Source organism: Eupeodes corollae, chromosome 1, assembly GCF_945859685.1.
Source record: "Eupeodes corollae chromosome 1, idEupCoro1.1, whole genome shotgun sequence".
Lineage (NCBI taxonomy): Eukaryota > Metazoa > Arthropoda > Insecta > Diptera > Syrphidae > Eupeodes > Eupeodes corollae.
The window spans coordinates 5,188,141-5,201,593 of record NC_079147.1 but is presented as its reverse complement, the minus strand read 5'-3'; the positions used below and the strand labels follow the sequence as shown (position 1 = coordinate 5,201,593).

The following is a 13,453-nucleotide window of genomic DNA, read 5'->3' as shown; positions in this document are numbered from 1 at the left end:
CGTAGTATCTGAGAAGCTCACCTTACGGCAGCGGCTGCGGCGTCTCTCTTTTTCTGTTGACGAAACGAAGTAGCGAGAGATTCGGCAGAGACGGGGAGACTATTATTTTGGGAGATTTTATTGAATTGTTTTGTTTATTGTTAGCTTCGGAGGCGTTTTCCAGTTGGGGCAGTCAGTTAGTTAGTCAAGTCAGTTCAATTGGACACGGTCTGTGGTGAATCTAATCAGCATCGGTATCGGTGGCAGTGCAGTGCGGTGATTCCATATTCCAAGAGCATCATGCCAATGGGACAAATTTACGTGATTCCATTATTTACAACCCAACAACTGCGACCGCACGACATTTAGACCTCGACGGTTTTTTTGTGTAAAACTTTATGTTTGTTTGATTTATTCGAATCGAAGAAAAGATAAATTATCTTTTTTGTTAAGCTTTCATTGTTGAGTGAGCGGGAACGGGAACGGTCTATCCCCGTCTGCCTGTATGCATCTGAGTGGTAGCACCAGCATCAACAACAGCACCATCGACATCGAGAACAGCAACGATAACGAATCCGAAGCCGAAGGCTGTAAATTCTGGTTTTGTAGTTGATGTTGTTGATGTTGCTTGTCGGCTGCGGTGGTGCACCTTCCCCGGTACGAACTGAGAGTGTCGTTCTATGCAAAATGATGCAAAGACGTAAAGTTCACTTTTTGTGCTCCACGTCCACACCCGGCACGACGACGACGGGTATTTTTCTAGTTGTCTGCATAGTTTTTGTAGCCTTATTCGGATACTTGGATGCATCTGCTGATCACAACTGTAACCATAAACATCCCAAGGCACACGAGGTAAGTTTTCTTTGGTTTTTATTGTTGTTGAATGTGGTGCTCCTACCTATGTTTAATATGTGTACCTTTAGCTAGTCTTTTGGGTTTTTATATGCTTCTTGAAATCTGTGATCTGTGTTTTTGCGAGCTTTTGCTACTTACCTCCCACTTTTACACAGGGAGACCTACAGGTTTCCTTCCATTTCTTTGTTGTCGTCACGATTAGGTCAGGTCATTGGCCAATAGTTGGATAACTTTAGCTGGTACCTAACTGGCGAATGGGACTTTTGCTGGCATTGATCAAAGGTTTAAAATATGTTCTTATTTTTTTGCAGCACACTATGTCCCGCCGACATAAAGTCGTATTTTGTTTGTTTGTTTTCTTTTTATATCACACTGACTTCCTTGAGTTTTTTCCTTTGACCAAGCCGGGACATGCACATGAAGTTGGTTCCTAGTGTTTGAATAAAAACAAGACTTGCATAATTACTTGCTTCGGGCAACTTTCAAGGTACTCCAGTGAACAGTGAGTGAGTGAGTGCATTTAACTTGATTGTGTGCTTTAATTGTTTTCATTTAAACACAAGAACAAGGTAGTTAAGCACACAGCTAGACGAGAGATTGAACGTTCGTTGGAAATAAGGGAATGGATAGTTTTAGAGTTTATATTTGCATAAAGAATCATGATGTCGTTTTAGATTTATTTGTAACACAAACAGAACAGATACAAAATTCTGAATTCTTAAAGTTGAACGTAAATAAATAAAAATAAATGTTCTAAGCAAATCATTTATGTTGGTAGATTGCACATAAGTTCAGACTCCACTTAAATGACTTCTACTACAATGGTACTAGTGTTCTGAAAAAATTCCAAATGTTGGTCGTAAAAGCTTCATATCTAGGACTAATTCGAAAAAAAATGTTAATAATCACAGAGGCGTTTGCAAGTTGTTCGCATATCCAAAACTGCTTCAAAGTTTAGCAAAGAGAATACTCGATTTCTTTCTTAAGGGGGTATTCTAGTGTAGAGACATGAATTTCGCCCGGTTTTTGAAGCGTTGTATAAAGGAAACAAAAAATATTTTGCTATACATTTTTTTATCATTTGTTTATTGATTTGTTGTTAATACGAGTATATACAAAAATAAATAAAAAAAATAAAATTAACAAAGTTACAAGCCGTTCAAGGTGGGGTGTAAATAAAAGAGTGTGCATCCTAACAACCCTCCTCGTGATCTGAAAAACAAAAACCAGACGGATTTTTAACTATTATAGATGTCGCTATCGTTTGACCCTTGGATAAGTTAAAAAAAAATTTTAATAAAATGGCAGCAGTTAAAAAAAAAATGTTCTTGTTGCATATTTTCCAACAATTCCGATTTTTTTTAAAAATACTAAATGAGGAGTTATATTTTTGGGCAAGGACCACACGATAAAGAGATGTATAAAGAACATCCTCTCCAAATTTGAAGTAAATCGGTCTATTAGAACTCGATATATCCTTACCGCCAGCTCGAAAAAAGTAGTTTCGAGAAAAACGCGTTTAAAGTTTTGAGACAAGTTTTTGACAATTTTTCTTATAGAATGATACAGAATACGTACATATTTTTAATCAGCGATTCCTGCTCCATATAAAAATGTTTCCTCTACTTCAAAATACGCATTCGATGTTCTCTGATGAAGACGAGCAGTTCTACCCTCCTTTGACGCCTCTGACGTCCGGAATTCCGAGCGCGCGATACGCGCTTCGTCCCGTCTCGTTGCAAAAGTATTAGCTTTTGGGCCAATCGTGATTCCCATCACAGCTAAGATTTTTAATATGGGTATATAACCTTCATTAAAAATACTAACTGCGAAGAAAGTGGCAATTTCAATCGTCTTCAGCCCAGCGTGAATGTGCTTCGGAGCAAAAGTCCAAATCAATGAATTCAACGATTCGTTATTATTTTGGGTTTCAGAACCCAAACATCGTTCCAATAAAGACTAAAGCTGATAAACTTTGATAAATTGGTTTTATTACTTGTATACCGTTATCATTTAGAGGAGGATTTTTGTGGTCAAATTCGTCAATGGTGCCGTTTTCTACTGCTTTCTGATACTTGCACCAACTAGGTGAACAATTCATGTGTTGGTGATTTTCGTTAGTTGAAATTTTATGAAAGTAGGTTGCCAACACATCTCTCTTCATGTCTTCAACAGAATTTGGATTTCGACGAATCGCCAAACCATAATATAAAGACAACTCATTGATTAGCTTATCAGTGAGTTTACCAGCGCCTTTGCCACCGATACCTTTATTATCTGTTTTGGCCTTACGTAACCGTGAACTCATGCGTTTCTGAACGTGCCAACACATGTAAAGCCCAGAATCAATGTTGAAAGCGTGGTAAAAACAGAACAAAATTCTAGAATACAATAACCGTAATTGTTATTATTATAACTTCCTCATCATGCAAATTTCTTAATTTTGCTGCAGATGTACTTGTGAAACTGATTTCTTCTTCTACACTAAATTTATTACCTGAAAATCTCCTTTTTTTTTGATCTGCATGGCCGTACAGAACCGAATTTCGAAGATTTTCTATCCATTTCACAAAATAATTCACTTCAAAAATAAACACGTTGTCAGAGCTAGCACTTTCACTCACTATAAAGGTTGCCAAAATGAAACTAAAAGGACAAAACAGTTTCTGTGACCTTCAAACCCAGTTTCTTTGACCTTTAATTAACTTGTGAAATAATCGGAATATTAAAAAATCCTTTTAAACCCTTATTCTTGAATGTCTAAACTTTGGAAATATGAAAAAACATTGTTTTTGATTTTTTCAAAATTCTACACTAGAATACCCCCTAAGAACATATAATTGAAGCTCAACATATTTTTATCTCGATTCGATCAACTGTCGCTAATTTGGCATGTTTTTTATTGTTAGTTAAAGTCAAGTAGACGATATTTTCACAACGATTTTAATAAAGCTTTCCACTCTTCTCATGATGGTAAGTGCGTTGGACTGTCATGCCAGAGGTCACGGGCACAGCTCGTGGAATTGATTAATCCTACAAGAGTAATTCTTGTCACGAAAAGTGCTTTCTCAAATTAGCCGTTCGGATTCGGCTGTAAACTGTAGGTCCCCTCCATCCCTGACAACAGTATTCGCTCACAGGAATGGTTGAGTTATAAGTCACTAGTCCCTACTTATCAACGGACTGTTGCGCCACCAAATTTTTTTTAAATTCATTTTTTGTTGACTCTTCTCGTTCAGTGGATTTCTGATTTTTTAGCGGATATGGTTCCAAAGGTTAAACAAAACAATCAAACCTCGAGAACTATTAAATGTACAAGAGGAGTTTTTTTTTCAGGTGGTCTTCATTTTCTTAGTTCTTTTTCTTTCAAACTAAAATTGTCTATTATTTGTAGTAAAATTATAACATACAATATTTGTAATTCATAAATGTGAAAAAGGGACAAATTTCGTGGACATCAAAGTAGATAGGTACAAAGATTTAACAAAACAAAATAAATGCAAAGCTATTCTGGTTTTAAAAATTATTTTAATATTTGGCAGCCTGGCCATTAGATTTAATTACATTGTCTTTTACGGCATTGAGTCGAATAATCAGCGGCATCTGTCAATTGAAATATTGTACCACTGCTGTTGAGATTGCATGAGAGGCATGTTCTCGCCCTCATAAGGTAGCATTGTGTCCTTCATAATATTCATTTTCACATTTTGATCCATTTTACCCTCAATCAAATGTATTGGTACAACGCCATACCAAGAAAATTAACCACCACCATTCTTGACCGTTTTCTGGATGTGTTTGGGAGTCAGTTCTTTTAAATTAAGCCTTCTAACGCTTTGTCTGCCATCACATCCGAACAAATTTATCTTTGTTTCGTCCATCCACAAAACATTCGTCCACTTTTTGCCTCCTTCTGGCGCACTCCAATCCAAATGATCGTGGGCGAATTTAAACCGCGTTGTTATATTTTGTTTTCCTTAGAAAGGGCACCATTATTGCGATTCTTTTGAGCAAGTTACCTTCAACAAGTCTTCTACGAACAGTTCTAGAAGTTATCGGAAGATGTAGTTTGTTTTTCTTTTCCCTTGAAGATTTGTAAGGATCTTTTTTTGAGGCGCAAACTATCTTTCAGTCTTCTCTTATGGTTGTTTTGCTTGGTTGTCCCCTCTGTTTTTTGGCTCTCAGCGGTCAAATTGCTTTTGCAATCAACTTGAGAGATCTGCTCATTATTCTGGCTATTTCCCTCAAAGATTTTCCCTCACTGCGTAAAACTAAAATGACTTAAGAAATGCTTCGCTATCTCTGTATCTAGGAAACACTCAATTTATGAGTTTACGTATATTCTTTAAAGTTCCTTCCTAAAAAGAACTGTTATTGTAAAAGATTTGGATGACTCATTTGATTCCAAGTTTTTATTCGTTCCGCATATTGACGCTTTTGTCAATTAAGGCCAACACAATGATTGGTTTCATTTGACGGAACTTAACTGACTTCTGTGATCCTTATATAATTCATTAGTAGGATCATATCTTCAGTACTCTGTTGTCATACGGAATCCTTTCCAAAAAACATTTTTAGATATAATGCACAAAGATCAGAAGCTTTTCACAAGATTTGTATTTTTAAAATTGCGATTTTTTTTTGTCCAGATTCTCAACCACTAAAGCGGCCTTTAGACACCACACTTATGCGCACACTTGTGTCGGTGTGCGAAAAGGTGTGCTGTGTGTGGGCTGGTGTCGACACCAATTTTCGGTGTGAGACACGGAGCGAGCAAAATCAAAAGATATTGATTTTTTTGTGTCGGCGTTTTAATCGGTGTGATGTGTATGGGGTGGGGATGCGCGCTCACATTTCCTATTCAGTTGCATGTGAATCGTTGTTGAGTGTGGTGCGTCGCAAGTTGTTTTAATAAAATGGGAATTCGGGATTGTGAATTCTGGCGATCTTTTATAGATTTGTATAGAGAACTTCCAGAAATCTGGCAAATAAAATCCTTTCTTTAGCAGAGATTGCGTCCCGCATATGTGTGTCTCTTTTTTTTATGATTGGTTCTAATATATTTAAAAGTTCTTTGTAAGTTTCGGAATTCATTTTGAGAAAATTTTTAAAATCTTCCGGTGAATTTTCTTCCAATTCTTTTAGAAGGCCAACATGTGAAAATGTATTTCTTTTTAAAAACCAATCTTTCGACCAAATTCTTTTTTTCCTTTTTTTTTCTTCTTATTTTCATTTAAACAAGAAGCGATTACAATTAGCGCACAAGCTTCAACGTCACTCATTCTGATCTTTCCTCTTTGAAATCTCTTTCACAACTAATGTGTGTATGATTTGGTGTGTAATGTGTGGCGGAATCCCAAACCATTTTCCAGTGTACCGGTGTGCGCACAAGTGTTGTGTCTATGGGCCGCTTAAGAGAAAAACAACTTGATTTTGAGGCTTAACCTAGGACACATTTTTGGTATAAGAGTATCAGTTTTTGATTGAATTGAGAAAGTTTTTTATGGACTCTTATTAATAAACGATACAAATACAAACTAAGACCTACATAATGTAGTCAACTCTTTGCAATAAATAAAATTAGACATGGCATTTATAGTTTATTATTTGTTAACATTTCAGTAATATTTCCCAAACTTTAAAGCCCACTCTAATTTTTTTGTATTGGTAGGGTCCTTTAAGTTACCATATAAAATGCCCTAACCTTTTACCTTTAACTTGTATTTATGCACATAATTGAGAGAAAGATAACTTCATTTTTAGACCAAGTCCAATTAAGTTGTTTGTCATATCGAGTCCAATGAAATGAAATATAATTATTAACTATTTTGACATAGCATAGCCTGGAAATAAATTCAAAAATGATTGTATTATTTATTGTTAGGAAATTAAGCACACATTTACTAAGTTCGCTGGCTTTTCTGGTCAACAGCCACCTTAAGATAATCTAACACAAGTCATTTAAGGATGAACAATCATCGTAGTAAAGCAATAGACATTAGTTAACGATTTGTTGTGGTTACCATGATTTTGAATTAAATTCTGTATAGCTAAATATTGTTACGACAAATTCTAGAAAAACATTTTTTTAATTCAAGCTCTAATTATAAAGTTTTATAAATGCAGGCTTATGCTGTCCACCCCATACAACGTAAGAATACTAAAGGTACTGATCAAACCTGAACTCTGACCCGATTTCTTACATGGGTCACCCTTTTCGCCCACCATAAGTCTGTTGTCTGTCTCTAACATGAGAAATCTGCCTCGAAGTAAATAGAGATAATAAGTTTTTGAAATATTGACATTTTTGCCAAAAAGAGGCTAAACTTTAATTATTAATTGCTTGACATTTGTATACAAATTATATAAATTAAGTTTGATAAAAAAAATACTACTTATATTTAATTTTACATTTAAAAGTGATTTAGTTTAGTACTTTATAATTTTAGTAATTTGCAAATGTAAACAACAACTATAAACTTAACAATAATTGAAATAAGAAATACTAAAAAGTGCAATGAAATGGAGAAAATTAATTTTTTTCCACTTTTATTAGTAAGAGCAAATATTTACAATAATTCTGGAACATAACGTGGTAAAAGTAACTCCATCGAATCGTAGCGTATTCGGTTTGTTTAACTTTCTATGTAAATTATTTGTAGATTACTTGGAAAATATTGTCCCTAAGTACTTAAATCGTTTCCGATTTGTTAATATTGACTTCTCACGGTTTCCTATAAAAAAAAGTTTAATGTGATAAAATCGTAACTCAGAAGCTCCGGCTAGGTTAGGTTAGGTTATAGTAGCTGTCCAAGATGGAAGCGGATACACTTCGGCCAGTTTAATGGCCCATTGTGATAGCACATGAATCTTGAGGCTTCCTCCTAAGTTCAATGGAACCAGTTTGAGTCCCTTACGAAAGGTGAAAGGTTGATTAATCTGATATGATTTAGATCGTTTAGATCATTAAAGAAGAATTCTCCTAGGTAATTCTTGCGTTTTCGAGCCAGAGCAGGGCATGTCAGAGAAGATGAAGAACAGTTTCCTCCTGTTCCTCATCCATACAGCTTCTGCAAAAGTCATTTGAGAGTACGCCTAGTCTCGTGGCGTGCTTTCCTATTAGACAGTGTCCGGTTATGACACCTATTATCGAGCTTATATGCGATATGCTTAGAGAGAGCAAGCACCTTGAACGTTTTAAATCCAGTGTTGGCCAGATGTTTTTTGTGGCTTGACACGTGGTGATGTTGGTCCACCTGGTGCCTGCCCTCCTCACAGCGTCTTGCATTAGTAGCAGTTTACAAGTAGCGATTGGTATGCCAGTACTTGCCAAACGTGGTAGGGTGGGTTGTACTGTACCGTTCCTGGCGAGTTCATCTGCCTTACAGTTACCTGGAATGTCTCTATGGCCCGGCACCCAGCAAAAGATTGCTTTAATTTGAATGAAATTATTTGGAACCTGGTCAATTAGATACTAGAAACGTTACTTATTACCAAGTCCCTTATGTCGTCTAAACCTCTCCATAGTCTACTATGTTGCAATCTCTCAAATCTTATAGAACTAGTCACGATGTAGTTTTTGTGCGTGATATTTTAGTTAACCATATAAAGTTCTCTTTGATCCTTAATTTGTATTTACGCACAGATTAGACCATTAAGAGAAAGATAGCTTCTTTTTCAACCTTTACTTTGGACAAAGTATGGTATGAACGAATTAGTTTCAGAGTTAAAGAGGGTGTTTAATTAAATTGTTAGTCTATTGACGGTGTATGGTATGAAAAATTCGGCTCGAAGGATTTTGCACTTGCCAGTTAGAAACAATACTTTGATTTCCAACATTTTAAATAAGACTCCAATACTTTCAAACGTACTTAGACTATTTTATTCGTGTAAAGTTGAAATTTTTCTAAATAAAGACATTTTTGCAAAAAAAAGGTTAAACTTTAAACATTATTAATTGCGTGTCATATAAATGTCACTAGCAATATATTCATATGGTTAATTCACAACCATTAAAAAAAAAGAAACAATAAAATGTCATGAATAAATATTACATATTTTGTATATTAAATGTTAAATTTTAAAATGATTTAGTTTAGTTTTTTATGTTTTTAGTAATTTACAAGTGTCGTAAAAAATACCTATAAACTTTACATTTATTATAATAAAAATCTTTGTTATTTTCAACTTTTAAAAAGTGCAATGAAATGGAAAAAATTAAATCTGTCCGCTGGTATTAGCGTAATAATTATAAACACAACGTGTCGTTGTAAAGTAGCTGCATCGGATGACTTTGCAGTAGTGCAAACGATCCCTTCAAGTTTCCATTTTAATTATTTCGAGATGGCTTTTATAATATTGGCCTTAAGTATCTTAAGTACTTGAAGCGTTTGGTGGCATAACATTGACTCTTCACGGTTTCCCACAAATCGTAACTCAGAGGTGACATATTTAAGAATGTTGTGATCAGTGGAGCATATTGATGGTCGTGAATAATTTAGTCTTCCACACATTTTGGTCTCCTCCGCTATAATACTTTTTGAACAATCTAGTGTACAAAAGACGAATTCTTGCCTCAATTTGGCCCAAAAAAACTTTAAATTTCATTTCGGTTACACAGTACTTACTTTGGAAATAAGTTTTGAATTGTTTCAAACTTGTTCAAGCATAAAGCGACTCATTTCGTTATTTGAAGGTGTGATACTTATAAAAATAAACCAAACAAATAGACTGAAAACCCAGCACTCGTTATAATATCTATATTAATTTCAAACTCCATTCATCAACCCTTGGACCACCTGGCAGCATCTACCTAGTTGGTTTATAGAGCCAATTTAGCTTATGTTTTTTGAACATACCCGCCGTATTTTGTCAATAGTCCGTCGAATGTTGACTTCTAAATTTTTAGTTTACACTTCAGAATTTTCAGAAAGTAGTTAGCTAATAGCAAGCTTCAAACTACGATATAGTTATTATCAATGTTTTCTGGTTTATCAGGGTTTATCATTCCGTTAAACGATTACCGTAAAACGATACCGTAAGACGATAATCGTCAAAGGTATCGCCTGTCATTGATTTCCAAATACTAACTAAGCAAATTAAAATAAAAATACTTCGGCGTACTTGAGTTTGGTTACAAAGTGATAATGAAAACTCAGAAAAAGAATGAATACGGTTATGGAGACAATTAAGAGATAAATCAGGCAATTAAGAGAAAATTAGCCAGACGGTTTGCTGTAACTATTAAAACTTTGAGTGATGGAGGATACCAATGCTCTTGCGCGAAACACATTATGCTAAATATTTTCAAACATTAACAACTTACATTTTGGAATTATAGTTACATCTTCGGCAGTAAAAAATAAAAACAGTAAAGGCCCAACTATAATAGGCATAAGCTAGCATATGCGCGCATAAGTCAACGTGCGAATACAAAGAATCTCAATACGATTGATAATAATGGAGTCTAGCTCCGTTTCGTTCAATTTTTCTCAGTTTCGTTAACTTAACCAAGAGCGATCCCAGTCGCTCGCCGCATAAGTAAAATCTGACATGTAGATACGTGAGCAAAATTGCATTAGAGCTATCCGCGTAATTTCACAAATATCAAAAAGTGAATTTTCGTTCGGTTTTTGACAAAAGCTTATGTTTGCTTATGCCTATTATAGTTGGGCCTTAAGATTGTGGTGTTTACCACAATTGTTGTGATTTCCCATAGACAAAAACCAAATTTAATAATATTTTCAACTTATCGAACAACCAATATCTTTCGTTGAGTTCATTTTGACATTTTAGTTATCTTATACCTCGTTTACAAGGAGAATTGAATCCGAATTGAATCAGGATTTAGCGCCGTATAGACCTGGATCGGATCGAAATAGTATAACTCGATCCGATCCCACTAAAAGAGGTGAATCGAATCGAAAATTTGTTTGTAAACCTGAATCGGGGAATCGAGTTTTTGGTGTGTGAGGTCTTGCTTGTGTGCGTGCGATTGTTTTTTCCATCTTGTTTGTTCTAAGCAAAAATACTCCATTTAAATGGAGTATTTTTGGTTCTTAGCTGAATTTAATTTCGTGCTCGTCTTTGTGTTAAGAGCATTGTTATAAAATTTGAAAGTTGTTCACGTAGCAGTACGCACACAAATACAACCCAAATGTCATTTCGATTCCATTTGAATTCGATTCCTCGATTCAGTGCCACCATATACCTAGATCGAAATCTCAATTCGATTCGATTCGATTCCTCGATCTCCTCTTGTAACCAGGGTATTATACTAAAAACGATACACGAGACGATAGGGTGATTGTTGACTATCATTTTTTAGATAGTCGAATTTACTATCATTTTTATTCCGTCTGTCAAGATGATTCAACTCAATTCAATTCGATTGAACAATTTTAGATTCAAATTGTCGAAATTCGTTGTTGCCTTGGAGAAAAAAAGTGATTCTTATAAAATATCTAAATAAAATTATCAAATTGGCTGTGTTTGAATACAATACTTACATTTCTTGCTGTTTTCGAATGTCGTAAGCTTTGTCGGTCACAAGAATGTGTTTTTTTTAAAGAAACAGTGAACTAAGAACATTTTCCAATCGTTTGTGTAAGCGTCTGGTAGCTCTATTAGGAATAAACATATTTGTTTGAAAACGACTATCACATTTTTTTTGTGGCAGCTTTTTAGGTATCTTTAGACTATCACCTTATGTAGATCAAATTCGATTATTTTGATTCCACCCATGGTAATTACGGAATGACTTCCTTTATAGACTAAATTCATATTTACAAAAACGTCAAATCACTCAAACCAATTAACAGGTCTATTTTTTGATATTTGATTTCTAAACGTTCTGCACACGCTGCACACATTGCGAATTATTTTAAGCAATCGTCATTAATGCTATTATTTCAAATTTATAGACAAGGGGCCAGTGATGAGTTCAAAAAAGACAATTTTGTTTGTTTGTCTACATGTTAAGCCAGGTAAATTCCTCATAACTGGAAATACTTTGATGACAAAAGTGTTCTATAAACCTAGCGAACATAGCACGATCATTGAAATTCAATTTTCCCAATTTTAAAACATTGTTCTGGTGTTAAGCATGATGCCAACTTAAATAAAACCTGAAGTATGAGTTCAAACATTTCGTTTCTTTAGGAGTATTTCAATTAACTCAAAAAAAAATAAGAAAAAGTCACAAATCAAATAGCTCAATAGTGAGCTTATTGGATCATAAAAAAATAATTATTTAAGAGTATGAAACATAAAACAGGGAATTTTAATAATTTTTCAAACAAACTTCGGAGGAAATATGTATCATCGAAACACCTACTGTTTTTTTTAAGGATTAAATATTCTATGAAATTAACAATCCTCATATTCTTAGAACACTTATAAACAAGAGAGTTTTTTATTTTGGTTGTCCCTGCTAAAAATTGAAATTGAAGTTTTGATAAAACATATCCAAAAGTAAAGAGGTTCCTAGATTGAAGAAAATTATGTTTAGGTAGGTACCTTCATTCTCGCACTCTTTCAAAATATGTATAAACTAAGGCGATTTCTTAGTCTTAAATTATAAATTGGCCAAATACCCGTGGCGTGATGGTCAGTGTGTAGAATTGTTATATCAGTGGCCTTGGGTTCAATATCTGCCATCAATTTTTTTCAAATCCTCCTATCATGATAAGTTATTTCTTAAATTAGCTCTTCCGATTTGACATAAAAACTGTGGGCCCCATCCATTCTTGACATTACTCCCACACAGAAATGGGTTAGAGTTGTAAGTCAAAAGACCTGATAGTTTCTCATATCACATTTGTACAGCGTTTTTTTTAACTATTTTTCCTATCAAGGTTAAATAGGACGATGGCATTTTTATTCTAGGCTATATTTCAAATTTCGACTGATAAACAATGTAAAAGCAAAATTGTAATTGATTAAAATACTTCATTGTTGTTAACTATTGAAATATTTTCTGCTTTTTGATCTGGATAAATAAATGCTTACCTTTTATAAACGTTGGGAAAAATCAACATCATTTGCAGAAAAAAAAATCTATCCATCATCAAACTTTTGAAAGCAAAAGACATTTTTTTGGTACATTTAAGTTGGGCCGTCGAGAAACTTGCAAATGCCATTACCCTACTGTTCCAGTTATTTTTAGTATAGATTGCTATAATTAAGCTTGAACTTAACATTTAACACTACTTTCAAATCCAGTTTAATGAAGTTAGAACAGAGTTCTTCTAAATTAATTTCAATAGTTATAGGTAGTAAGCTTTTCTAATATTAACTTTTGTAAAGATTATCGACAAACAATGTAGAGATGTTCATTTTCTACTTATCTAGGTACTTCAGATAAAAGTCTTTTACATAATTATCCATTAGCAAAACAATTTTTATTGTCAAGTAGTCGTGTCGTACAAAATCGAATTAAGTTTGTTGTTGCCACTTAACTCTTTACGTCCATTTATCATTCTGGGTCTTCTTACGTCAATGTCAATGTCATCGTTCCATCTATGCAAATACTTAAAACCAGTTTTCAAAACATCACTTGAGATTGTTGTAACAGCATTAAAAGTTCTCCTATTCAAAATGACCCAAACAAGTTAGCAAA

At 34.3% G+C, this 13,453-nt stretch overlaps 1 protein-coding gene across 2 annotated transcripts in view; it reads left to right on the top strand.

Annotated features, from left to right (window-relative positions):
- Positions 1-13,453, top strand: part of LOC129938867 (leishmanolysin-like peptidase) — a 167,027-nt gene continuing 153,574 nt past the window's right edge. For both annotated transcript variants that reach the window (XM_056046674.1, XM_056046673.1), the window contains exon 1: positions 1-831. In XM_056046674.1, the coding sequence (XP_055902649.1) occupies positions 592-831 (240 nt within the window). In that variant the 5' untranslated portion in view covers positions 1-591. The remainder of the gene's footprint in view (positions 832-13,453) is intronic.